The 26,103-nt window shown below is 44.0% G+C and overlaps 1 protein-coding gene across 2 annotated transcripts; it reads left to right on the top strand.

Annotated features, from left to right (window-relative positions):
• Window positions 1-15,341: 15,341 nt before the first annotated feature.
• LOC149321039 (uncharacterized) lies at window positions 15,342-25,129 on the top strand. 2 transcript variants are annotated; one of them, XM_089514897.1, is made up of 7 exons: window positions 15,342-15,431; window positions 16,733-17,053; window positions 18,973-19,320; window positions 21,384-21,504; window positions 21,830-21,879; window positions 23,343-23,410; window positions 24,976-25,129. In XM_089514897.1, the coding sequence occupies exons 1-7, from the start codon at window positions 15,362-15,364 to the stop codon at window positions 25,093-25,095; spliced, it is 1,098 nt and encodes a 365-aa protein (XP_089371023.1). In that variant the 5' UTR covers window positions 15,342-15,361; the 3' UTR covers window positions 25,096-25,129. The 2 variants fall into 2 exon arrangements, with proteins under 2 accessions (XP_089371023.1, XP_089371032.1); XM_089514906.1 differs by lacking the exon at window positions 21,384-21,504 and having other exon boundaries at window positions 24,976-25,106.
• The last annotated feature ends 974 nt before the right edge of the window (window positions 25,130-26,103 follow it).

The raw sequence follows: 26,103 nt of genomic DNA, 5'->3' as shown, positions 1-26,103 counted from the left end.
GGATGAAAGGGCATGCTTTTCACATTTGCACATGGCACCAAATTAAGAGGAGTAGCTAATACCCCAAGTAGAGGATCAAAAGTAGAGAATAATTCTATGATCGTAATAGATTAGAATTATAGAATCATACAGTTGGAAGTGACCACAAGAGCCATCCAGTCCAGCTCCCTGCCATGCAGGAACTCACAATCAAAGCATCCCTGACAGATGGCCATCCAGCCTCTGTTTAAAGGCTTCCAAAGAAGGAGATTAGAAAGCTGGCAAAAAAGTAACAAAAGGAATTTCAACACTTAGAAATGTAAGGTACTTAGGGAGAAAAATTAAATAAAATTTACAGATACAGGATGGGGGACACCAGGCTTAACAACAATACATGTGAAAGGGATCTAGAAGTCCTAGTAGATCGCAAGTTGGATGTGGCAGCTAAAATGGCCAATGTAATTCTAGGCTGCATCAATAGAAGTATAGTGTCTAGAAGGAAGGAATAGTACCACTCTATTCGTCTTGGGTCAGGCCTCACCTGGAATAATGTGCCCAGTTCTGGGAACCACAATTGAAAAAGGATGTTGAGAAGTTGGAGCGTGTCCAGAGGAGGGCAACCAAAATGTTAAAGGGTCTGGAAACTATGTCCCATGAGGAACATGGTGGCATTGGCAGCATTTTCCTGTATGATAACAGCTGTTCTCACAAATTCAAGATTCACCCACATCGGGCAAAAAAGGATGTGCGATAATGTTTGTGGAGTCTCCTCCTTTGGAGATCTCTAAACAGAGGCCATCTGTCAGGGGTGCTTTAACTGTGAGTTCCTGCATTTCAGGGGGTTGGACTGGATGGTGCTTGAGGTCTCTTCAAACTCTATGATTCTATGATTATAGGTGAGGTCTGACCAAAGCAGAATAAAGGATACTATTACTTCCCTCAGTATGGACACTATGCTCTTCTTGATGCAGCCTAGGATCCATAAATGACCACTACCAAACAATTGCACAGTGATTCCTCCTCCTCCTCACCCTCTGCTCCTAGCACAATGCCCCAGTGTTGTGTATGGGATTCCCACCCTTTGATCTCCCTTTCTTTTAGAGAACTCAGAGTCCAGTTTTGATGGGGTTTCCCACTGGTGTTTCCAACAGTAATTAGTAGAAATCACTTTTTTCCTCTCCTCAGACATAGCAGATAATTTATTCCAAATCACCATAAAACACCAAAAAATTGGGGAAATTTTTCTGTAGTAAGAGAAAGATCCCCAGGGGAACCTCACTTCTGAGAAGTTCAATAGGGTGGAAACAGTTGGTTATTGGATGACGATATGACCGGGTGAGCAGAATGTGATCCCAGGTTTAGAAAAGGTTCTTAGACAGGTGTTTTTTTAGGGTGCCATGAGAGAGGGGAAATCATTTTTGTGTTTCCATTTTTCAGAATGAATGAAAATGTGTGGGCAATCCCCAATAAAAAGTTGCAGACAATCCATACAGATGTTTGTCTCCTTGCATTTCATTAACGAAACTGTAGTATATTCCCCAGTCAGCAGATGCTGGAGGGGAGGAAGTTCAATTCCCATTCATTTCCTGGGTTTTAAAAAAGATTCTCCTGTTCCTAATATGGGCTGGCAGGCCCAAATACATGATGAAACCCCCCCTGCTTTCCCATTGTCCATTTGAGGAACTGTGGGGGTCAAAATACATTCAAAAACATTAAAAAATGTTTTCAAAATTATTTTTTGGGCCATTAGTATCTTGGGGGCCCACATATGGTCTATGGGGCCCTCTTTCTTTGTGTTGTTCTTTGTGTTGTTTATGCCTTAAAGTTGTTTACAACTTATGGTGACCCTAAGATGAATCTATCATGGGTTTTTCCTTGCAAGATTTGTTCAGAGGTTAGCCATTGCCTTCCCCTGAGGCTATATCTGCAGCATTCCCTTTGTCTACCAAGCTGGTAATTTTATCAAAAAAGGAGATCAGAAACTGAACCCTGATCTCCAGAATCATAGTTCAATGCTCAAACCACTACACCACACTGGTTCTCTAATAAGGGGATTCTTTCTTCTAAGGAAGATGAGATAAGGAACATTTAAACTACAGTTGTCCCTCCATATTTGCTAGGGTTAGGGGAATAAGACCCGCGTGAATATGGAAAAACCGCAAATAACAAAAACACTGTTTTTACCTGAGAGGACACCTCTCTAGGAATCTCTAGGTCCTCCAGTGCAACTCTGTGATCAATGTCCAACATACACTGACCATAGAATGGCACTGGAGTAGCTACAAATGGTCTTTCAGTGCAACTTTTAGTTAAAGTTGACCACAGAGTTGCACTGGAGGACCTAGACAGTCCTAGAGAGAACATATTAATGAAATCCATGAATAATCAAATCCGCAAATATCAAAGCCGCAAATATGGAGGGACGACTGTAGTTTATTTGCCTCCAGCCAGACGTTGGATGCAGAGGAGCCTGTACGATGAGCCCTGTGATGCTACAATGACTGGGACTGAAGAAGTTAACTAAATACAGTTTGCCCTCTATATCCATGGAGTTTTAATGGCTTCCACGGTTTGAAAATATTTCCCCCAAAATATAAATTCTAAAAAGCAAACCTTGATTTTGCCACTTTATGTAAGGGGCACCTTTTTACTATTATGCCATTGTTTCTAATGGGATTTGAGCATCCATGGATTTGGTATCCACAAGGAGTCCTGGAACCAAACTGCAGCAGTTACCAAAAAATTACTGTACATACATATAACCCCTAGAGAATCTTTTCAAGTTGCATCAACAAATCATTAAAGCTTACCAGTTGTTGGAAGCTGCTGGTCTCCTGGCTAAGCTGGAGATTTGCACATAGCCCTTTCCTATTGGCTGGTGCTGACTGAGCCCTCATCTCCTACCTGGAGATGACTCACAAAAATTGGAGACTTGGGCCCAGGCCCTGAGATGGATTGTGGCTTTTGGGTATTTTCACTGTGATGCTGGAATCCTGTTGGTGTAACAGGAGGGTAATGGTGGTGCCAGAAGTAGCATGAGGCAAAAGACTGGGGGCATAGTGGTTGTGTGAACCAAGGAAGACCTTAGAGGAACAGAAGCATCACAGCTGGCATTTCCCCCCTCCCTGCTGTTGTTGTGTGCCTTTAGTTTTTGAATTATGGTGACCCTAAGGCGAACCTATCATGGGGTTTTCTTGGCAAGATGTGTTCAGAGGGCATCTGCTATTGCCTTCCTCTGAGGCTGAGAGAGTGTGACTTACCAAGGTCACCCAGGGGGTTTCATGGCTGAGCTGGGAATCAAACCCTGCTCTTCAGATTTGCAGTCCAACACTCAAACCACTAAGCCATGCTGGTTCCATATATGATCCTGCAAAGAGCATTGCCATTTGCATAATGTGCTGACAGGATTCTGGTTTAATTGTGTTCAGAGTCAGGTCCATCCCTCCTTGTACTGAAGTACGACAGGAGACAGCAAACTCCCTGCACCTGAATCAAGTCATCAGTCTGTCTAGCCTGGTATTATCTGCAGCAGTAGATCTCAAACATTTTTTCATTTATGGTTTGAAAATTGCTGCGGGTCTTGCTGGGCCAGTTAATAAACGTTGTTGTTCAGCCAATCAAAACACATAAATCATTCATACTTTAATAACATTTCCCCTCTCCTCACTATCAACGCTATCATCAAAAGGTGAGAAAGGCCTTTCAGATGGGCAATTTTAAAGGAAAATTATTCATTGCCTGCATCCATGCCATGCTATGAAAATGAAGGAACCGAAGCCAAAGCTCCATTAGGCTATTTGATAACCTGCTTTCTGTTCAAAATATCCTTGCTCTCCATTGTCAGGAAAAATAAATCAAGAAAAGGGCCAAGTGCAGCTACCTCCACGTACTTCATAATCCTTCTGCAGACCAGATGGGTCTTACTGAAAATAGGTTGTGAAGCTAAAAAGGCTCTAGTGAGCTTAGGAAGACTTACATCTCTTTCTCCCAAAAGATCACATTCTGTGTACCTTTCTTCAATCCTCCTTCCAACAAGGATCCCACCCCACATGCCTTTGGTCCCATTAATGGCTACGTACCTCATTGTCTGTTGGGAGTCTCCAACTACTTGGCATCTGTCTCTCTTTCTGAAGCTTTATGAGTTTCCATTCAAAACCAGGAGTAACTTTTTCCCCTTGTGATGCACTCAGGCTGACTTACAAGTGGGCAGCAGGAAAGCCTGTGGGCTGGCTGCAGAAGTTGCTCAGGGTGGGGGAATCCCAGGGCTGGGGAGGAAGTAAGTTATGAAAAGGTATGAAGTTGTCAAATTCAACACTGAATAATAAGAATAATGATAATTTTAAAACTTTCCATTAATGCCATCTCTGAGTCCACTCACTTGAGATAGCCTATCATACACAAAGTGACACTTTCTAACCTGAGTTATTCTGAAATAATTGCATGTCTCAAATCTATATGTTGGACTAGATGTTGGACATCTGGATCCTAGACACCAGGGTACGAATCCCTGCTAAGCCATGGGAACCCACTGGGTGACCTTGGGCAAGACACACTCTCTCAGCCTCAGAGGAAAGTAATGGCATACCCCTAAACAACTCTTGCCAAGAAAATTCTTAAGAGTTGCAGTAAGTGTAGCATTTGAGCCATGGATTTTGACTATGGAGACCAGGTTTTGAATTCTGGCTCGGCCATGTAAACCCAGTGGGTGACCCTGGACAGGTCACACTCTCTCAGCCTCAGAGGTTGCAATGGCAACGCTCCACCAACAAAACTTGCCAAGAAAAAAACATGATAGGTTTTCCTTAGGGCTGCCATAAGTCAGAAATGATTTGAACAAAAACCAACAACAAAATCAGAAACGACTTGAAGGCACACAACAAGTACAAAATACGGACAGCAAAGTTTCTTTTGCTCCATGAAATCACACTTTTAACTGGAAATGATTTAGCTGGAATTAAGCAGCAGAGTCTCTAGGGATTCTTGTCATCCTGGATGCTACTCCATTCTAGGTTACTATCCTGTTTGGCAGAGTCAGGAAAATTTACATTGGAGGCTAAAAGCCCCAGAACCTGACCACCAGTGTGGCTATAGGTTGGGAAACCTGGATTATCTAAAGATAATTTCCCCAAAGACTGTATGGTGTCACTGTTAGGTTCAGTATTCGGAGACTGGTTTGCTATGATCTATATTGGCTATATATAGGCATCATCCCCATGTGAGGATGCTTCAGATGCAGGATTCATTTATGCATTATGGAGGCAAATACCTGCAGGTTAACTGGATAAAATAGGTTTCCCAGATCTCTGGGATCCTTTTCTCTGCTTAGCAGGGTGAGGGAAGAAGCCTCAGGGCAAGAGTGGTGTCTTAAAAGAAAATGTGTGTGTATTTTCCTCATTTTTTAAGATGTGTTTGTTTTATTTGAATGGTAACCTTTATGCAACTGTGGTTGATGTTTAAAGTATCAGGCTTAAAACATACTTAAAAACATCACCAAGAGTTTTCCTTAAAACAATACCAGGGTCTGCCATCTGTCACATCAACAAAGGCCTTTACTCAGTCTCAGGTTTTGGGCCTGTAATCTCAGGATTTGGGATAATCCTGATCTGGCAACATAGTAGTTGGGGTTGCGTGTCCTGAAACTGTCCCAATTTGTCAGGGACAGTCCTAGTTAAACCTCTGCCATCCCACATTTTGAGCTGCTTTAAAATATCCCAGTTTTACTGTCCTCCTCCAGCTTTCCCCGTTTGTCTTGGTGCAAACTGAGTTTAAAAGTAAACAACGTAGTTTGCACTCACTTCTGCAGGAGGAGTGGGCTTCCCAGTAAACTCAGGCAAAAACAAACTGTTGCAGTGTTTACTAGAAGGACATGATTCTGCTCTCTTCTCTCCTCTCCTCTCCTCTGAGCTAATGGAGTGTAAACTACTTTTGTATTTTGAACTCAGCCTGTAGTAATGGAACTAAAGCTGAGGACAAAGAGGTAGAGTGGGAGGAGGAGAGAGAAACTGGGACAAAGCATCTGAAAAAGTGGGAGGATGGAGGATTAATGGAGGATTAATCAGGACTGTCCATGCCAAATTTGGACAGTTGGGTATACAATATGGTAGAGACTTGAGGTAGCACAGATTTGCATCAAATAAGGATAGAAAAAGAACAGACCCCTATCACTGCCCAGCTGAAGTTTCCACTTTGTCTTTGTTCCTCTGACTTCAAAATTTGGAAGGTAGAAGGGGAATTCCTCCATTCAAATGCCTTTGCTTAGTGGTTGCCAACTTTCAGTAGAGCCCTTGCAGGTGCTCTTTCTTCAGCAGCAATGACTAGTGGTTTTTAAACACTTCTTGCTGTGAGAGCCCGGCAGCAGCTGATTCCTGCAGATGGAGGGAGCACCTATGGTGCATCTACACTGTAGAAATAATGCTGTTTGACACCACTTTTAACTACCATGGCTCCATCCTACAGATTCCCGGGATTTGTAGTTTGGTGAGGCACCAGGACTCTTTGGCAGAGATGGCTAACGACCTTCATATCACAAAATCATAGAATTGGAAGAGACCACAAGGTTCATCAAGTCCAACCCAAAGTCCCAGGATTCCATAGGTGTAAATGTGCATTATGTCTACACTCTAAAAGCACAAAAGAATTCATGATGATGATGATGATGATGATGATGATTTTGGCAATCTCACTTTTGAATCCTCTATTTTCCCTTCTGGGCCATCTCCTGAGGTAGCTATGAATTTGGATCGAAATGAAAATGTCAAAAACACTCAGGAGATGAAGTTCCTGGAAGTGGATCAGTGTGGTTCTGTGCTGTCCTGTCCCCCCTCACCAACAGCAAAAGATATCTTAAAGATGGCACCTTAAAGATGCTTCACACTTTGGTACAACTTCAAATGCCATGACCCCAGCATATGGAATCTTGGGATTTGTAGTTTGGAGAGGTTTTGGATTTCTCTGTTCTGATTTCTCAACAAACTACAAATCCCAGGGTTCCATACCATTCAACATTTCACTGATGAAAATTGACATGAGTGGCCAACCAACACCAGATTGTTATTACTGAGGAAGAACGCACATGTTAGGTGAGGCTGCTGCAGTTTGCTTTTGCCTCAGCCTTTTGGGAAGGGCAAGATTCTGCTTCTCCCCTCCCCAGATAACTGAGTATAAATTAGTTTTACACTTAGAACTCAGAATTATTCAAAAAAAATTACATGTAAATCTGAGAACATACATAATATTTTCAATGGTAGATGGCCTTTATCAAAAACTCTGTAGAGTTAATAATTCCTAAAAGATGGGGTCAAAGAAGTGGTGAACGTTAGATGAATGATTGTTTTGGGTTCTGCTATGTGTTATGTTTTGTGTTATGAGTGAAAATGAAAATGTTATACAATTTTTTTTAAGAGAGAAGCAATGTCAATTAAAATTATTTGGGGGGAAAAGAACTCAGTTTGCAGCAATGGAAGTAAGCAGAGGACAATGTGGTGGAAAGTGGATGGAGGAAAGAGAAAATAGGACATTTTGTAGTGGCTGAAAAAGTGGGATGGCAGAGGATTGACTGGGAACATCCTAGCCAAATCAGGATTGGATGGAACTCCATGAAACAGCACAGTATAGTTTTATTCTTGACAACCATATACAGGTTATAGCCATCAAATTGCCATCTTACAAAAATGCTTATAACTGTTGAAAACTTTTTACAATCACAGTTGGCGCTATAGCATATAAAACAATCAATGTTCAAACGAAAATTACAAAACTGTTTCATAAGCACATCACAATGGTACATAATCCATTTGAGGTCCTTATCCTTGAAATCTAATCTCAATTTAGCCACTTTGCAGCAAATTTAACAGTATTAAGTATAACACACTGTTGTATTAGGGATTCTATAAGAAGGAGCCATCCGAGTTAAAGCGTAAGCGTACTGCTATAAGTGTGTAGTATGAAAAATCTCATATGTGTGCCAAAGCACTGATGGAAGATCAAGGAGGTGGAAATGGGGAACAAGCATAGGTGGTAGGAGGAAGAGCAAAAAAGGAAGCAAGAAAAGAAATTGTGGGTGATAACTTCTTTTGAAAAAAGCATCATCCTCCAGCATAACCATCTTTAGTGTCATATGTGCTCCTATCAAGAAATGGGATTCCCCAGACTGGCCAACTGCAAGTTTCCAGCCACTGAGCTCACACAAAAACCACATACAGTACTTTCCTTTTTGGGCTGCAGGGAAATTCGAGCGCTTTGAAAGAAAAGGAACTCACAATGCTGCAATGATAATGATGATGTCCTTTGTATAAGTTGTATAATGCAATGTCCTTGGAGTTCATTCTAGGGTAGGTGGTACCTGAGAAAGTTGGCATGCCCTCCAGCATTTCATATGAGAGCCAGCATGGCATAGTGATTCAAGTGCTGGTCTGCCAAACCTCCTCTGAACAAGCTTATTTCTCTATTTATTTATTTTGTATGCCATCTTTCTCCCAGAAGGGATTCAAGGCAGCTCACAGATAAAACCATTTAAAAATTGTTATAAAATTTAAAACAATTAAAATAATCTAAAAACAGTCCAACATTACATTAAAATACACAAAAGTTAAAAGGCATAAATACAACACATATAATCCAGAGAAACCACCGTGGCATGATTATACTGTATGTTGAAAGCCTGCTTAAACAAAAATGTCTTGGCTTGCTGATGAAAAGCAATCTGACTAAAAAATCTGCATGATAGGTTTGCCTTAGGGTTGCCATAAGTTGGAAACAACTAGAAGACACAACAACAACAACAACAACAACAACAACAACAACAACAACATTTCACAGAGTAAAACTGGGATATGTGTAGTCAAGATGGCTAAAGTTATTAAGGAGAAAGAACATACAAGCTAAGAGAGGTTTCAGCATTTTGCTTTTGCTTGAGCCTACTGGGAAGGACAAGACTCTGCCTGCTCCTTTCTTTTCTCCCTGCTAAAGATAGGCAGAGGATAAATTAGGGCTGTCCAGCTTGAGACTATTATTTGAAGGCCTGTCCAGTCCAAGCCTGAGGTAAAGAGGGGGGAAAATGATAAAGAGAGAGATCCAGGATGCGCATCTACAGGTATCATCAGGAGCCCTTTCACACTGTACAGTCAGAGTGCTATGATTCTACCTTAATTCCTGTGGAACTGTAGGGTTTGTAGTTTTGTGAGACATAAGCACTCTCTGCTAGAAAATTCTACACACTCCTTCTCAAACTACAAATCCCAGGAGTTCACAGGATGGAAATTAAAGTGGAATCCTAACACGATAGTTGTAGGGTTGAAAGGGTTCCAGCTTTTGGTTTCCATCAATTGGCCCAACAGGAAGTGCACAAACAGGGTATAAACACAATGGCTACCTCCCAAAGTACTCTTACAGGCATGTGTTCTGTGATACTAAAGACAATACGATACTAAAGGTGTAGTGAGCCAGCATGGTGTAGTGGTTTGAATGCTGGACTATGGTTATGAAGACTTGGGTTTGAATCCTGACTTGTACTGGGCAACCTTGGGCAAGTCACAGTCTCTCAACCTCAGAGGATAGCAGTGGCAAACCCCCCTCTGAAGAAACTTGCCAAGAAAACCCCAGGATAGGTTCTCCTTAGGGTCACAGGCACACAACAGCAACAAGTAAACAATAATAAAAAAGTAAAAAACAACAACACAACAGCAACAAGTGAGCTGGGCCTCTGCCACTAGGCAGATTGGCTTTAAAGTCCCCAAGCATTGACAGCTCTTCAGTGGCATGAGAAACTTAATTTGTAGTAGTCATCTTGTTGGATATGTTTTGATTCCCTTTGCAGTTTGGGGCTGGGAAAAGATATGAAGGCTGAGAATGGATGAGGGACTGAATTTTCTTCTGTTGCTAACCTGCTTGTACATCTCTCACAGCTATTGAGGGGAGATGGGTCACACATGCACACTTTGATTTTTTCCGCTGCTTAACTATATAATCCTTGGTAGCCCTTCTTTTGGCTTAGCCTTGACAGGTGCGTGCCCCCTAAACTTGTATGCCCCCTTTGCCTCCTCGCCGGACTCCGCAGCCAAGCCGCGCTTCTGCCGGGCGGCCTCCTCCCGGGGTGTCGGAGGTGCGCATCTGCGCACCGCCCCGGGAGTGCCGCCCACGGACTGGGGAGCACCGCAGCGGAACTCTTTGTTTTTAGGCTGCTTTGGCCTTCGGCGGCAGCCGGGGAGAGGGCCCTTTAAGACTTCTGGGGGGAAGGCAGGGAGTGGAGCTCGCCAGGTGAGAGCTGCGAGCTCATAAGCCGGACGCCGGACCTCCCCGCCACGCCCCCTTTGCCTCCTCGCCGGACTCCGCAGCCAAGCCGCGCTTCTGCCGGGCGGCCTCCTCCCGGGGTGTCGGAGGTGCGCATCTGCGCACCGCCCCGGGAGTGCCGCCCACGGACTGGGGAGCACCGCATGGGAACTCCGCAATTGCGCAGCTGCGCAGTTTTTACGGGGCTAGGGAGGCTGTCGGTTAGCTTGGGCAGAGGATGCCTGCAGTGGCTAACCTCTGCCCCTTATTTGTTGGTGTAGGGTGGGTGGGGGGAGGGCATGGACGCGGGGATGCATGGGCTGGGGAGGAAGGGGACAACATCACTCTGAGCGGAGCTCCTATTGAGGTAGTGTGGGGCAGGGGGAGGTATGGCGGTGGGAGGAGGGACATGCGTTCCAGGGGAAGGCGAGATCGATGCCTCATATCCATCTCTCCTTCCGGTCCCCCTCCCAACCTAAGGGACCTGAGGGTCGCTCCAACCGTGCCACAAACCCTGTCGCTGCTCCTGTGCAACGCCAGATCAATCAACAACAAGACCCACATCCTCCACGATCTGTTGGAGGACCGAAGTTGTGATCTGGCTTGCATTACCGAGACCTGGCTTGGGCCTGAAGGTGATGCTGTGTGGGCTCAGGCCCTGCCTGCCGGGTTCTCGGTGAAGGACCAGCCCAGGTTAGGTGGGCGGGGGTGTGTGTGGCCTTGATACATAGGAACACCGTGTCCCTCACTAGGAACCACATAAGACAGACGTCCTATATCGAGTGTATTTACCTGACCCTTAAAGCTAGGGACAGTCTAGGGATTCTGTTGGTGTATCGGCCACCCCGTGCTCTAATGGACTCCCTTAACGAGCTGACACAGCTGGTCGCTGAGCTGATGCTGGAGACGCCCAGGCTACTTGTCCTGGGCGACTTCAACATCTCTCTCACGGCCAGCTATGTTCCACCCAGTGCGGCTCGCGAATTCATGGACACCATGGCTGCCATGGGCCTGTCCCAGCTAATTCAGGGTCCTACGCATTGTGCGGGTAATACTCTCGATTTGGTCTTCTGTTCGAATGTGGAAAATCCGTGGGTGGAAATATTTGATATTTCCCCCTTGCCATGGACGGATCACTTCCTGGTTGAGGTGAAAATCAAGGTCTCTACCCAGATCCCTCCCGGGGGTGGTGGACCTATTAGGATGGTCCACCCTCGAAGGCTAATGGAACCTGGCCGGTTCCAGGAAGCCCTAGAGGGATACATGGTTGGAAGTGACGGCGACTCTGTTGACGCCCTGACTGGTATTTGGAATACCGGTCTCTCGAGGGCTATACACAGCATCGCTCCCAAGCGCCCTCTCAGACCCGCTTCCAAACGTAAGCCCTGGTATACGGAAGATCTCCGGGCGAGGAAGCGGGAGCTGCGACGGCTAGAGTACCGTTGGCGGAAACACCTTCGCTTACACGACAAGACTCTCCTAGCCCAACGGTTAGAGGACTACGGAGAGGCGATACGAGCAGCAAAGAATTCGTTCTATGGTGCTCGTATCGCGTCCGCGGAGTCGCGTCCAGCAGAGTTGTTCAGGGTAGTCAGGGAGCTCACTCAGCTCCCTCCTGCCCTGAACCAGATCCTTGAACCTTCTAAGGCCTGCTGCGACTTATTTAATGACTTCTTCGTGGATAAAACTTCTCGTATAAGCGATGGTCTTAACGCCGACATTCAGGCAGAACCTAACGTAGAGGCATCCAGGGCCTCCGTGGACTTAGTTAAGCTGGATCGGTTTGAGTCAGTTAGTACCGAGGATGTGGACAAGATCCTCGGAAGTGTTCGGAAGACAACCTGCTCTCTCGATCCCTGTCCCTCGTGGCTAGCAGCCCAGGGGGGACCGGCTGTAACTGCATTGTTACGCCGGATAATTAATACATCTCTGAGGGAAGGGCAATTTCCATCTGTCCTTAAATTGGCCGTGGTAAAACCTTTGTTAAAAAAGCCCTCCCTCGACCCCCTGGTGTATAATAATTATCGGCCTGTTTCACTGCTGCCATTTCTAGGGAAGGTGATCGAGAGGGCGGTTGCAATCCAGCTTCAGGGGGTCTTGGATGAAACGGATTATCTGGACCCATTTCAAACTGGCTTTCGGGCAGGTTACGGGGTTGAGACGGCCATGGTCGCCTTGGTCGATGATCTCCGTCTGGGCATCGACAGGGGAAGCGTGTCCCTGTTGGTGCTCTTGGACATCTCAGCGGCTTTCGATACCATAGACCATGGTATCCTTCTGGGACGCCTGGCAGAGGTGGGAATCGGGGGCACTGTGCTCCAGTGGTTCCGGTCCTACCTCTCCGGGAGGTCTCAGATGGTGCAGCTGGGAGACGTGTGCTCCGATGAGAGGACCCTTAAAACTGGGGTCCCTCAAGGAGCCATTCTGTCTCCCATGCTATTTAACATTTACATGAAACCGCTGGGAGAGATCATCCGGAGACATGGGGCGCGGGGTTATCAGTACGCTGATGACACCCAAATAATCTTCTCTATGTCTCCGACTGATGCAGTGACTGAGGATGGCGTCTCTCCTCTCGTGGCCTGTCTGGAGTCAGTAATGGGCTGGATGAGGGAAAACCGACTCAAGCTGAATCCAGAGAAAACGGAGGTACTTGTGATAGGTTCCCCTGGTCCAGGAATGGCGGTGGTTCCACCTGTCCTGAGCGGGGTCACGCTCCCTGTGAAGGACTCCGTGCGCAGTCTGGGGGTGCTTCTTGACTCGTCGCTTCACCTGACTGCTCAGGTGAATGCGACGGTCAAGAGCACCTGTTATCAGCTTCGGCTTATTCGCCAGCTGCGCCCATACCTGGCCCAGAGGGACCTTGAAACTGTGGTACATGCCCTGGTAACCTCGAGATTGGATTTCTGCAATGGACTCTACATGGGACAGCCCTTGTACCAAACCCGGAAGCTTCAAATGGTGCAGAACATGGCTGCAAGGCTGGTCACTGGCACGTCCAGGGCCAGCCATATAACACCGGTTTTAAAAAACCTCCATTGGCTGCCCATTCGCTTCCGGGCGCAATACAAGGTGCTGGTAATGACCTATAAAGTCCTAAATGGCTTGGGCCCAGGATACCTGAAGGACCGCCTCTCCCCATACATTCCGCCTCGCACCCTCAGAACATCTGGGCAGCAACTCCTTAGGGTTCCTGGGGCGAGGTTATCCTCCACTTCTAGGAGGTCTTTCTCCATCGCCGCCCCGGCCCTTTGGAACACGCTGCCCATAGAGCTCTGCTCAGTTACCTCCCTAGCCCAATTCAGACGGGAGTTGAAGACTTACCTGTTCAAAATCGCATTCCCCGACTAAGTCCTTATAGGCCCCCCCGCCGCAAAGGCCGCACAGGCAATGGTTGGCTAACCCGGGGGCATTTGTTGTTGTTTTTATTTCTGTTTCTGTTTTGTAATTTTTAATATGGTTTTGTAATTTTTATGTATTTTTAAATGCTGTAAACCGCCCTGATCTTACGGAAGGGCGGTATACAAATAAAACATTTATTATTATTATTATTATTATTATTATTATTATTATTAGTGATGGGGATTTGATGTTAACGGTCAGCTGAGGGACATTCTGGGTAGAATTTGTTTAGGTACCCAGTTCTGCCATTGGCAGTGAGGGGATGCTGAACTCTATTAGTGAAAGGGCTGGAATGCTTCCCTGCTATATACCATCTGCTGCATCATTTATCACCAATACAGTTTATACCATAGCAGCAGTGGCATCATTAGCAGGGTGCAGGGGCTGTGGATTGGACTGGGTGACACCTCAAGAGAGAGGTGACAGCTGGTCGGGCACTTCTCCCACTAGCAGGTGAGAAGGGTTGAAAACATTCCCTCCAACTTTGGTGTGGCAGCAGGGGAGAGGGCCAAGATCACCCCTTTGGCTTCTGTTGTCCCCACATCAGACCCCTTCACCAGGTGACAGCATGGGTGGGGATGCTGCTGCATTGGATGCGGGAAAGTGATTTACATGTTAATCTGTGTGTTTATCTGTTATTGAATGGCAAGGCCTCAAGGTGCAAAGATATGTGAGGCGGATTTGTGTCTATTTAATCAGTAATCCATTATCTGCTGAGATGCCCTCTGATCCTGGGTGGTGTTCATTTGCACTTGCTGGGTCTTGATTTTGGTGTTTTTCAGAACTGGTAGCCAAAGTGTTTACTTTCAGGGTTTCTTCTTTCCTGTTTAAGTTGTCCAGGTGTTGTGGATTTCAGTGCCCCCCCCCCTGTGCATTCTGACCTGATAGTTATTAGCATGGTCCAGAACTGAAGTTTTTAAATACCATTTTATACCCAGGTTGGTTTATAACGTGTTCTGCAACTGCTGAATTTTCTGGCTGGCCCAGTCTGTACTGTCTCTCATGTTCCTTGATTCATGTTTAGACACTGTGTTTGGTGGACCCCAGTTGTTTGCAGTGGCTGCTGTCCAGTAAGGCAGAATGGAGTGGAGGGCTGGACCCAGCACTAGGGTCATTACATAGTTATGTAGCATATGTAGAATTTCAGCCATCGTCTTACTTTGTATCATTATATAGATATAAGGGTTCTTATTTATTTCTTGGCCAGAATCTTATGGGTGTCTTACAGATCCAAATGTTCCCCTGTGGAAGTAGCTGGATATCTTTGATGCGGAACATCCACACTTAGTCGAAGGCTGTGGAAGCAGATTTGCACACGGGGTTCCCTTGTGCATGGAGATGCACATTAGGTTGTACAGCGAGCTGCAAACTGGTTTGTGCATTCAGTTGTGCAGCACTGCCACTCAGCACAAAGGTTGCATAGCCTGTGGAGACGGATGCTATGCAGCCCCAGTGTGAAATCTTGGCTGCTATGTTAGTGAATTTTTAAAAAGGGTGACACTCTGTGCTGTCATCCCAGGACCGTGACCTATTGTGTGCTTCTTTCAGAAATCCATCTTGCCCTTCCTCTTTCACCAGCTGCAGAATGCTGTGGTTTTCCTCTTGTGTGGCTTCATCACACTTCCTCTTAGAAGATAGTTGTTTTCTCTGAGTGAAATAGGCATGGCAGAGAGGTAACTGTCTCCTGTTCCCAAAGACTGCTGTGCCACCCACAATGAAATCATTGTTTTTCTTGTATGGGGCCTTGGCTGCCTTGGCTGCTGTAAAAATAGACTTTGAAGAAGGTAAGTGGCATATCTTCTTTTATGATGGACAGCGAGTAGATTGTAGTTGGAGTTGGTTTGGTATAATTTGGAGTTTTGGAGATCTGTATCTGTATATAGCACTGTGAATAAAGAGCACTTTGGAAGACTTGGCTTCTCTGGTAGTTTATCAGAAGAAGTCTGGCATCGGTTTGCTGTGTGACCCCGGAGGTTCCTGCATTGCTTCAGTTCCTGGAAGACATCCAGCTGCTGTTATCTCAACTGCCTTTGGAACCACGTTTCTGCTTCTGAAAATTGCTAGCTCTGCTCAAAGGTCTGATTTAACCACAGGGCTCGTTTGAGTTACTGACAGTGGTTGTTGGACCCCAGCAGTTGTGCTGACAATGTTATCATAATTTAGAGCTGCTATCTTAAACAACTCATTTTGTGGTATCTCTAACAAGTTAGTGAGTATGCTGGGTTACAGACCGCCGAAAAGCGGCGGTCTGCTGCTGGCGCCGGTTGCTGCGTCCGGGAACCGCAGCAGCCAAACCGCCCGGTTCCTGGACGCAGCAAAGAAGAAGCGCAAAAATTGCGCTTCTCGGCATCATATCGGGGGCGCAACGTGTGGACGCAGTGTGTCCGCTATGTAAAGATGGCGGCCCCCATGTGGACATGTAAGCACCATCGCTTATGTGCTCCGCACGTACTAGGGTTGGGGGCCGTGAGGAAGAGATGGCTCTTCCTAACCCTAATACACGTGGAGTGCGTACTATGCGCGCATTTGTAACGTGCCTTTGTTTTAAAAATCCTAATTAATCCTCTGTCATCCCACTTTATCCACTGATTTTGAAGGGTCCCTGATTCTCCCTCCCCCTTCCCCCTTTGTCCCTAGCTTACTTTACTGACTACAAGCTGAATTTAAAATGCAAATGTAGCAGTTTGCACTCAGTTAACTCAGCAAGGGGGAGAGGTGAGAAGGGGCAGAAACATGTCCTTCCCAGTAGGCTCAGGCAAATGCAAACTGCTGCAGCCTCTCTTAGCTTGTGTGATTAATCATGAATAATGTGCAAGAATATTAAAGAATATTTGATGGATATGAGTTTGTAGGAGTTCATATGTGATGCCTTCTCAAAGATCCAAAGTCCAATCATTTGCATTTCACATTTCAATTAAATAATTCTGCAGAATTATTTGTTTAAAAAACATCCAATTCCAAGTACTGATTCCTGTCCAAGAAATGTAGCCATCTCAGATTTTCACAAAATAACGGTGTGTATTAGCATCCTGTGTTGTTGTGTGGTTAAAACAAATCAATAATAATTTCATCATATTGGTTTCAGAAATGAAGGTAGATGCTGGATCAGATGCCCAAATTCCTTGCAGCCTAAAAGGACCCAAAGTGACATGGTTCTGGATTCCACGTTATCCCATCTGTGCTGGCTTAAAGGGTGATAAGGAGGAGAAGGCCATTTTCACAGTGATTTCTTCAGGCATAAAAAGAAGGAGTGAGAGATTTCAAAATCGTTTGACAGTGGAGAACCAAAACCCAGACAACATCTCCATCATCACCCTCAGATTCCTCTACATGAACGACTCAGGTGTTTTCTACTGTTCTGCGGGCAAGGAAAAATCACCACAGACCCAAGTCACTGTGAATCCAGGTAAAATAAAATCAAAACAACACCCCACCTATATTGGTGGGACTGGGATTTAGGCACACTCATTGTAGGTCTCCTTGATGCACAGAATTGCAAGGAAGGATGCAGAGCACAGCATGTGGTTCCTGGAGGCAGAAAGGCAGAAGCCCACAGTGGTGTGATGAAACCAGGGCTCAAAGGATCAGAGAGCCAGAACCTTTTGCTTAATTTAAATATGCCATCATATACCTTAGCACAACTTCCCATCCAGTCAAGCTTCCCTGTTCCCTCGCAGTTTAAGTGCAATCTTTGTGTGTGTGCGAGTGGGAAAATTTGTTGAGAAGCAATAAATTGTTGGGAGCAAACCATTTATTAAAATACAACATATTCGGGGGTGGTTTGCCTTGAAGAAGAGATTAAGACCAATTAGCTTTATAAAGGCCTGTTCCCGATAGGTATGGAAAATAACTAGCTTTGGTTTGCTGGAATGGATTAACACAGTTGAGGTTGCATTTGGGGGCTCTTCTTTGAAATAAAAATTCTCAGCGCCAGTGAATTTTTTTTCCAAAAGATGTGATTGGGACCTAGAGTCAGTTCAAAGTCATACAGAAAGTGGAGATAGCTATGTTTACAATCAGAAATATTTCTAAATCCATATTAGAATAATACTTTTATTAGGCCAAATCAGATGTCACAAAAAATCATGAAAACTCTCAAGATCTCCAGAGATGTATCTACACTGCGCAGATATATCAGTTTCATAATACTTCAAGTGTATTAGCTCTACCCTATGGAGTCCTGGAATTCATGGTTGGTCAAGTATTCCTTGCCTAAGAAAACCCTATGAAAATCATCGGGTTGCCATAAGTCGACAGGTGATTTGAAGGCACATAGACACAAAAAGTACTCAGAATGCACCTTTAGAGAGGTCTTCCACTCTCATGAAGGACAGAACTAGAGCTCTCTAGCAGAAATTTCTAAGTCCCTGGCCAAACTAGATCACAGGATTCCTCATAATGAAGCTACAGTAGTTAAAGTAGTATCAATCTGGCATGTCTAGGTATGTAGATGCAGGTTAAGGAAATACATTTTATTGCACAACGTGTTATAAAATGCATGTTTGGAGAATTGGAGAATAAAGAGAAAGACTGACTTTTGATGATGGTCTGAGTCTTAACACGAAAACGAGGAAGAAGAGGTGGTGACATTCAAATAAGGACTGACACAGGGTCTATTCATATTATAGCAGCACTATGATTCCATTTTAATTGGGATACTGGGATTTGGAGTTTCAGCGAGGGGGTGTATTTGCAATTCTTAGCCAGGAAGCTCTCTAATCCATCTCTAAACTTCAAACTTTAGGATTCCATAGGATGCTGCCATGTCAGTTAAGGTGGAATTGTAGTATAATAAATGTATAGTTCAAGGTTGAATGGGAATAGTAGATATGCAGTTCTGTAACTTTGAATACTCTCCAAGATAGGAAGGTGACATGGTCTTCTTTTACTGTGATGACTGGGACAATACCAACCAAAACTAGCAGGTGGCAAGATGTCCAGAACTTCTTGTATGGCTAGGGCAGTGCAGAACTAAAAGATACTCTTTTTGTACTATAGCTCCCAAAATCCCCTAGCTAGAATTCAGGAAGCAGCATTAAAAGAGATCCTTTCATAAATTTTGGGACAGTGGTGATTAACCCTGCCTAGTGAAGATTTCATTTCATAGTTTGAGGACCACTATTGTAAGAACACATCCTCTTAACTGCCCAAGGGAATCCACACACAATACAGACATGAGCACAACCTAGCCAAAAAGATGTGGGGTAATCTGGCATTCATGGGGAGAAAATGTGTGTGGGGGGAATTTTAGCACAACTGGAAAGGAGATATTAAATAAATAAATAAATAAATAAAAATAAGCAAGCATATATATGTTTCTGACAGGGTATCAAAATGGGATTTACCTTGTTGACTACCAAAGGAAATCGAAAAAACGGCCTCAGAGAATAAAAATGACCTGCAACATGTGTATAAACAAGACCAGTGCCAATATCAGTAGAGATGATACCATCATCAGCTGGACACTAAATGGCAATTCTGTTCCTCAAGGACTCACTGAGAAGGAATTAAGAGACACCATAATAATCAAAAGACATAACAGGCAATATTTTGGTCTCTGGAAATGCATCCGTCCTTCTTGCCTTACTCAGTTTGATGGCTACTGTTTGGAAAATGATTCAGAAACTTCAAGGAGTGATGCTGACGTGGAAACAACTACGGTATCTACAACAGGTGAGTGTGTGTCACAGAGCCTTCTGTGCATCGTAACTGGCCAATATTTGAGTACACCCTGTTTTGTGGTAGCTTGGTCTGGAACAGGTGGTTAAAGGACATTAGCTTTACCTATTCTTGGTGGAGATCAAAATAGTTAGGGCTGGGTATCAAGAAAATAGGTCTGACTGAATTGTTGGTTTATTTATTTGTCCACTTACGTGCTATTTTTCAGAATGTGGTTATAGAAAATACAAATTTCTCCCAAAGATCTCAGTCACTGTGAAACTTGGTAAAAAGAAAACGGGTGGGGTGGGGATGGGTTGACAATGGTATACAATGACATTGTAGGAATTTAGACATGCTCCTAGTCACATATTTTGCTATCAAGATGGCTTTGACTTATGACAACCCTATGAATGAGATAAGATCCCCAATCATCACAGCCCTGCTCAGGACCTGCAAACTCAGAGTTTCTGTGGCTTCCTTATTGAATCAGTCCTTCAGTAGTGCATTCTCCCTCTTTTCCTACTACCTTCCACTTTACCCAGCATTATCGTCTTTTCCAGTGGGTCACATTGTTTTATGATATGCCTCAGACTAGAAATCCTCAATCTAGCAATCTTTGCTCCTAGATAGAATTCAGGCTTGATCTGCTGTCTTTTGACACAAACTCTCATTCAGTACCACATTTCAAAAGAATCAGTTTTCTTCCTGTCAGCTTTCTTCACTGCCCAGTTTTCACAACCATACATAGAAATGGGTAGTATATGACCTGGGATGATTATGACTTTGGTGTTTTAATGATATGTCATGCACATCTCATAATACAGTAGGCCCTTGGTATCCACTGTAGTTTGGTTTCAGGACTCCCTGTAGATTCCAAAATCCTTGGATGTTCAAGTACTGTTAAATACACTGAATAGTAAAATGCTTACTCTTATATAAAATGGCAAAATCAAGGTTTCCTTTTTGGAATTTTTACATTTTTTATAGTATTTTCAAGTCGTGAATGCTTGAATCCATGGATAAATATCCAGTGGATACAAAGGGTCAACTCTATCTTAATACTTATCACTGAGTCCTCTGTGACTGGTACCGAGCAAACTAGCTGCACTAAAAAAGTTTTGTCTGTTGGGCAAATTTGACAAGCAAGGTTTCATTTACATGCACAGGTTGCCACTGGATGTTGCATGCTATTCTATTCTAATTTGTCAGTCTGTTTGTACTCAGACCTTTTTTTTCAAGGCAGGGACCTAAGGTGGCTCACAAAATAGAAAGAATTATAGGCAGAAGCATATGTAGCTAAAAATGTACCCAATGTTAATAGTGTTAAACTATATGTAGAATCAACTCATTAGAAAAGATGATAATGTTTGGCAAAGTGGAAGGCAGTAAGAAAAGAAGAAACAGCAGAATGGGTGAATAGAACCCACAGCCCTGAGTTTGCAAGAGTTGCGCAGGGCTGTTGATGAGAGGGTGACCTGGAGGTCTCTCATTCATAGGGAAACCATAAATTGAAGATGACTTGAAGGCAACTGGCAACAAATAGCATAAATGATGGGAGCCAGTTTGGCATAATGGTTTGAATGTTGGATGACTCTGGAGACCAGGGTTCAATTCCCTGATTGGGCATGAAACCCTCTAGGTGACTGTGGGCAAGTCACTCAGTTACAAGGGAAAGCAATGGCAGACTTCCTCTGAACAAATCTTGCCAAGAAAACCCCATGATAGATTTGCCTTGGGGCCATCATGAGTCAGAAATGACTACAAGGCACATAACAATAACAATAAAAACAACAGCAAAAATGATGTCTGGCCTCCTGTTAAAGAATTTAAGTAGCACAAAGTGGTCACTGTTTTTGACCCAGCACTAGGTAGGGGGGAAATGCTTTTTTCTTTCCTTCTTTCTTTTTGCAAGGATTGGAACTGTTATAGGTCAAGATAGGTATTTCTCTTTTCTTAGTACAGAGCAATTCTGCATCCCCAGAACAAATCTGTCCACATCTCTGTCTCTTGCCCGATAGAGTGGTTGTGTTCTCTGCAGTCACCCATTAAAAAACCCCTTCTCTCCCATTCTCAAGATGTGACAGCGAGGACCAACCCCCATGTGATTGGTGGTAGTATTGCTGGACTCCTCATCCTCCTTTTGGTGTGTGTTATCCTTTTCATCATTTGCAGAAGGCGTCATTCACATGATGTCAGGTAATTTGCCTTTGGAAGGATGCCCCATCTTATGGCCTAGGCGACATAAAGCATGGAATAATTCAAGAAGGAAGCACTCAGTGAATAACCATGGCCTGGTCATTCTTTCATCCTGTAGTTTGCCAGGCTTGTTGTTAAAAAATAAAAAGTGGTTCCTTCCCACTCTAAAATTCTGTGATTCTATCTGGCTTTAAAAAAGAAGTAGCTTTTGCAAGCGCTAATCCTTTTCTGGAGTCTTTAAGTGCAGAAATGCAAGATGTTTTTATTTGAATGAACCTTGCAAAAAGCAGATTTACAGAAGACATTTCTCTGTCAACCTTTTAAGCCCCAGTGGAACAAGAGAGCCAGAGACACAGGAAAGCAAGGAACTTGCTGGTAAGTATTTACATCTCCCACACTCCCCCATGATAATGCTTGTGGCATCCAAAAATAGTGTGCATTCAGAAAATCCAGCCACTGTGATATTTTCAGTCCTTTCGTTTGGTATCTTGTCCATAAATACAACAAAATAGAAAACCAGCACAATGCGAATATGTGTATACAGTTGGCCCTCCATTTTCGCAATTTGACTGAATACTTCAGGTTCTGCAAGACTGGGATGGTGATAGGGACTGGCTTGCAAAGGGTTTGCTTTGATCAAATTATGGACAGATATTTGTTGTAACTCGCAATTGGAAACAACTGTTGTTCAGGAAACAACAGTTAATGTGAAATTGAGTATACATGACAAAGGAGATTAGCATACTGGTCTTTATTCCCACACTAGGTGTGGGATGTAAACTCATAGGGACGGATTGTATCGCACAGCTCCATCCCTGGGCAGTACTCATCCCATGCCCGATCTGAGCTTCGGGAATGGAGCTGTGTGATACAGTCTGTCCCTGTGAGTTTACATCCTGTGCCTAGCGTGGGAATAAAAGCCTGTGCACTAATCTCCTCAGTAAAAAACTGATGTGAAAGAAGAGAGACAGGAGATCAGCTTTTAAACCGGGGGTAAACAGCTTTGGAGACACAGGGAACCCACTTTGCCCACAGTGAAAGCATTCTGCCTACTGCTGCCAAAATTCAGCAGTAAACCCTGTCACTAAATTTCAGTGACAAATCAGGAAAATTGTACTTAAAGCCATTATTTTGCTTATTTTACATGGTGTTGATAAGTTCCTCATTTATTTTTTTTTGGGGGGGCACTATTACTAGTGTGCTTTGGCGCCAACAAGAATAGCCTGGAGGGCTTTATACACCATGCAGGGCACATGTTGTCTATTCCTGTTTCAAACTGTTTTAGAGTAAGACAGTTTCAAGTATATTTTAGATTAATGTAGCTTCTCCCAGTTTCAAGAAAGAATGTACGGCCACTTTCGACTTATTGTTAATCTCAAATAGAGTAGACCCATTGAATCAAAGGGATTTACTGACTCACCATTTAACCGTTTAATGGGTCTGTTCCAGTTGAGATTTACAGGGTTCTGGCTGTTAGTTGTAGGGTTGGAATCAGCAAATGGTAGCCCAAGAGTTACGTCCAGCTCAATGAAGTGTACCATTTTGTTTCCTAGTTGTGAACTCAGAAGAATAAGAGACCTGTAAATGAAAAGAACACCCTTTTTGTTTTGTTCAATGTGCTTATTGTTTTAAAAAGGGTTTTTTTAACCCAAAAGGCTAGAATTATGTCTGCAGTTAACTTTGGAGTTTTGGGGGGATTCTAGCTACTATGCCCTAATAGTGTCCTGCCAGGAAAAGTAGTTGCTGACCAGGCCTGTAGCAGGTGCTATTAAAAATGACCCTACACATCACTACATGTAGTGTGTCCTACTAGATTTCTTATGCCTTTTTTATTTTAGGTTCAGAAGGATCTCCACAGAGGAGAGATAGGGAGGAGCCCAGAACTGAAGACCATACCTTCACAGAGGTAACTTCTCATTGTAACATTTTTACTATCTCTGATGAAGAGGACCCAAAACTTGGAAACATTCCTTTCCCTTTTTAATTAAGTTCTTGAATCTCCCAAATTCCCCAGAATTGCCCCCAGGCAGCATGGTATTTGAGAGATTGCAGTTTAAGTTCAAAAAAGTAACGTTTCCATACTCTGGAATAAACCTGGGGCTGACTACCCTGACATCTACACTAGCCAGAATACTCTGAGCTGCTCCCGGAATATTTTGGCCACGGATTCCCATTACCTCTGCACTCCGTAATAATGCCAGGGTTGTCTATGCATGTGTCCTGCTGTATTGCTTGGTGTTGCCATTACTGATGCAATTCATTCCCTCTGAAGTCACAACAAGGCGCTCATTGCCAATGACTGGGCCCCATGTTGTAACGTCAGAGGGAGTCAGTCAACACTTGAATTGGGGATTTGGCTCTGCCTTGTGTAGACAGGTTGCCATGCCATGTAGACCAGCTCCAGACTTAACTCTGCCTCTACTGAACATTTCAACCAAGGAAACACAACAATGGCCCGATACAGACGGCATGGAAGCGCCATCCTAAGGCCTAAAACTAGGGCTGGGGAGCACACAGCAACCGCACACTCCCGAGCCCTAGCTCGTATGGACAGCACCATTTTGAAGGCACGCCATCCATACCCAGCGCGTGACAATGGTGTCACGCATGTGCCACCTCCACACGGAACGGCACATGAGTGACATCACTGTGCCACTTGAGGGTGCTTATGGTGCCCTATCTGCGGTGCAGAAAGAAGCTCTGAAATGGAGCTCCTTTTGGGTGCATGCTTCATTCCTGTGGCAACTAGATTGCCATGCGAATGAAGCCAGGGAGAAAGGGGCACGAAAAAGAGCTGGTTTTTGTGGCTCCTTTTTGCTCCCTGGAAAGGCCAGATCAGGGCCACAGTGTGCAGTTGCCATTGCCCCGATCTGGAGCATCTGAAGGCATCTGCAGGCCGCCCCTTAGGGGCAGTCTGCATAGCCCCTATCTGTGAAAAAGAAATTTCTGGAATAAACTTTCATGGATTGTAGCATAAGGTAGAAATTTCTTTTTCTGTCACAAAGTTGCAACAGGATTCATATATATATATAAATATGCTGAAACATGGTGTTATTTTAGTTGTTAAATGCCTAGAGTATTACATTTCTGGAGTAATGGATGATAGTTCGTGTTAATATAACTAATTACTTTTCTGAAAGTGTAAAACTGATGGGTTCAAATTGATTATTAGCCCCAGTTAAAGTAAACCCATTGAATCAATGGGCATGTAGCAGGTCAATACTTATGTAAATTCTAAATATTCTATGGGTATAGTCTGTTTGGAACAAACATTTTGCTTTAGGCCCATGTGTTAATTCTTTACATAATCGTGTAGATTTATATTGATGTAATCAACAAACTCATTTTACTGATTTAAGGACAGCACATTAGAAGCTGGGCTAATGTTTCCAAGTTCTAGTTCAGAGCCCAAAATTCTTTCATTTTGCTCCACTCCATGCTTATGACTGTTCTTTCTTTCATGCCATCTAGGGAGCAGGGGAAGGTATCCAGTACTCAACTCTAGAGTTCAAGGAGACTGGACAGCACCAAATGAAGACAGACAGTGAGGCATCTTCTGTCATATATGCCCAAATGCCCACCAGCTGTTGATCTAAGAAAGCTTGCTCCCTTGTTTTGATCAGGATAGTGATGTAGAGATTGTAAATACTCATGTATAACTCTAGAAATTTTAGTCAATAAATTGACACAAAAAAAACTTGCTTTACTTATCCATGGGTCAATGCTGTACTTGAACTCTTATAAAAAAATGAACCATCCCCTTCTTTGAGTAGAGTGGCGAAAGGTGAGAGCTTAGTCCATCCTGAGAGCACCAATAAGAAACACCAACCCTCTCTACTTTCTCTACTGCATTTCCAATTCTGACCTTTTTGAATGCCTCAGTTGGAAAATGTCATTGGTGGCAGTTTTTTGGTGCTTCCCCTCAACGGAATGATGAGAGGAATCAGACTTTGAAGGATTTGAATAATACATTTGTGTATGTTTGGCCTGAGACGGATGGGTGCAAAGCACTGATCTTGAGCCAAAATTAGGCTTCGGGAGCATGCAATGTCTGCACACTCCTGAACCCTAGGGTGCGGTGCCGGCACTGTCATAGTGGCCTCCCATCCATATGGGGGCTGCCATGATGACACAAGCGCAGCGCAGCGTCTGCACGTTGTGGCACCACGCTTGCATCATTGACATGCCACAGTGCACCAATGATGAACTCATGTGGTGGCCACGCACCTCAAAAAGAACCTGCTTTCAGGTTTGGTTGCTGCAGGCTCCCTCAGCTTTTCTGGATTAAAATTAAGCAAAGTTTTCACACTGAAGTTAAAAGCTGTAGTAACTGCTAAAATAATTGCCATTTTATTTGCCTTAGGGTGAGCACAAACAGTTATGCTTGTGGCAATTATGCAAATTCTTTGGCATTTGTTTTCCTTTCCCTTTAATCTTTTGTTACATGCGTTCTACCCTCAATCTAGCCACACACAGGTCATATCAAAATCCATAATTTTGGCCCCGAAATCTGCTCTCAATTTATACATGAGGTCGACTTATAGTCAGGTATATATGGTACATCTCAAGAAGAAAAAAAATTAAATCAATTCCTCCAAT

Source organism: Sceloporus occidentalis, unplaced genomic scaffold (assembly GCF_023333645.1).
Source record: "Sceloporus occidentalis isolate IW3139 unplaced genomic scaffold, rSceOcc1.0.p SCAF_1, whole genome shotgun sequence".
NCBI classification, from domain to species: Eukaryota; Metazoa; Chordata; class Lepidosauria; order Squamata; family Phrynosomatidae; genus Sceloporus; species Sceloporus occidentalis.
The sequence above is the reverse complement of the archived record's forward strand: the minus strand, read 5'-3'. Positions and strand labels throughout refer to the sequence as shown.

What these genes read in the sequence shown, in the direction of transcription:
- LOC149321039 (XM_089514897.1), top strand. Translation starts at nt 15,362, where the DNA reads ATGAAATCATTGTTTTTCTTGTATGGGGCCTTGGCTGCCTTGGCTGCT. An exon ending in AACTACGGTATCTACAACAG is followed by an intron (nt 19,321 to 21,383) that starts GTGAGTGTGTGT and finishes CCCATTCTCAAG; the next exon opens with ATGTGACAGCGAGGACCAAC. An exon ending in AAGACCATACCTTCACAGAG is followed by an intron (nt 23,411 to 24,975) that starts GTAACTTCTCAT and finishes CATGCCATCTAG; the next exon opens with GGAGCAGGGGAAGGTATCCA.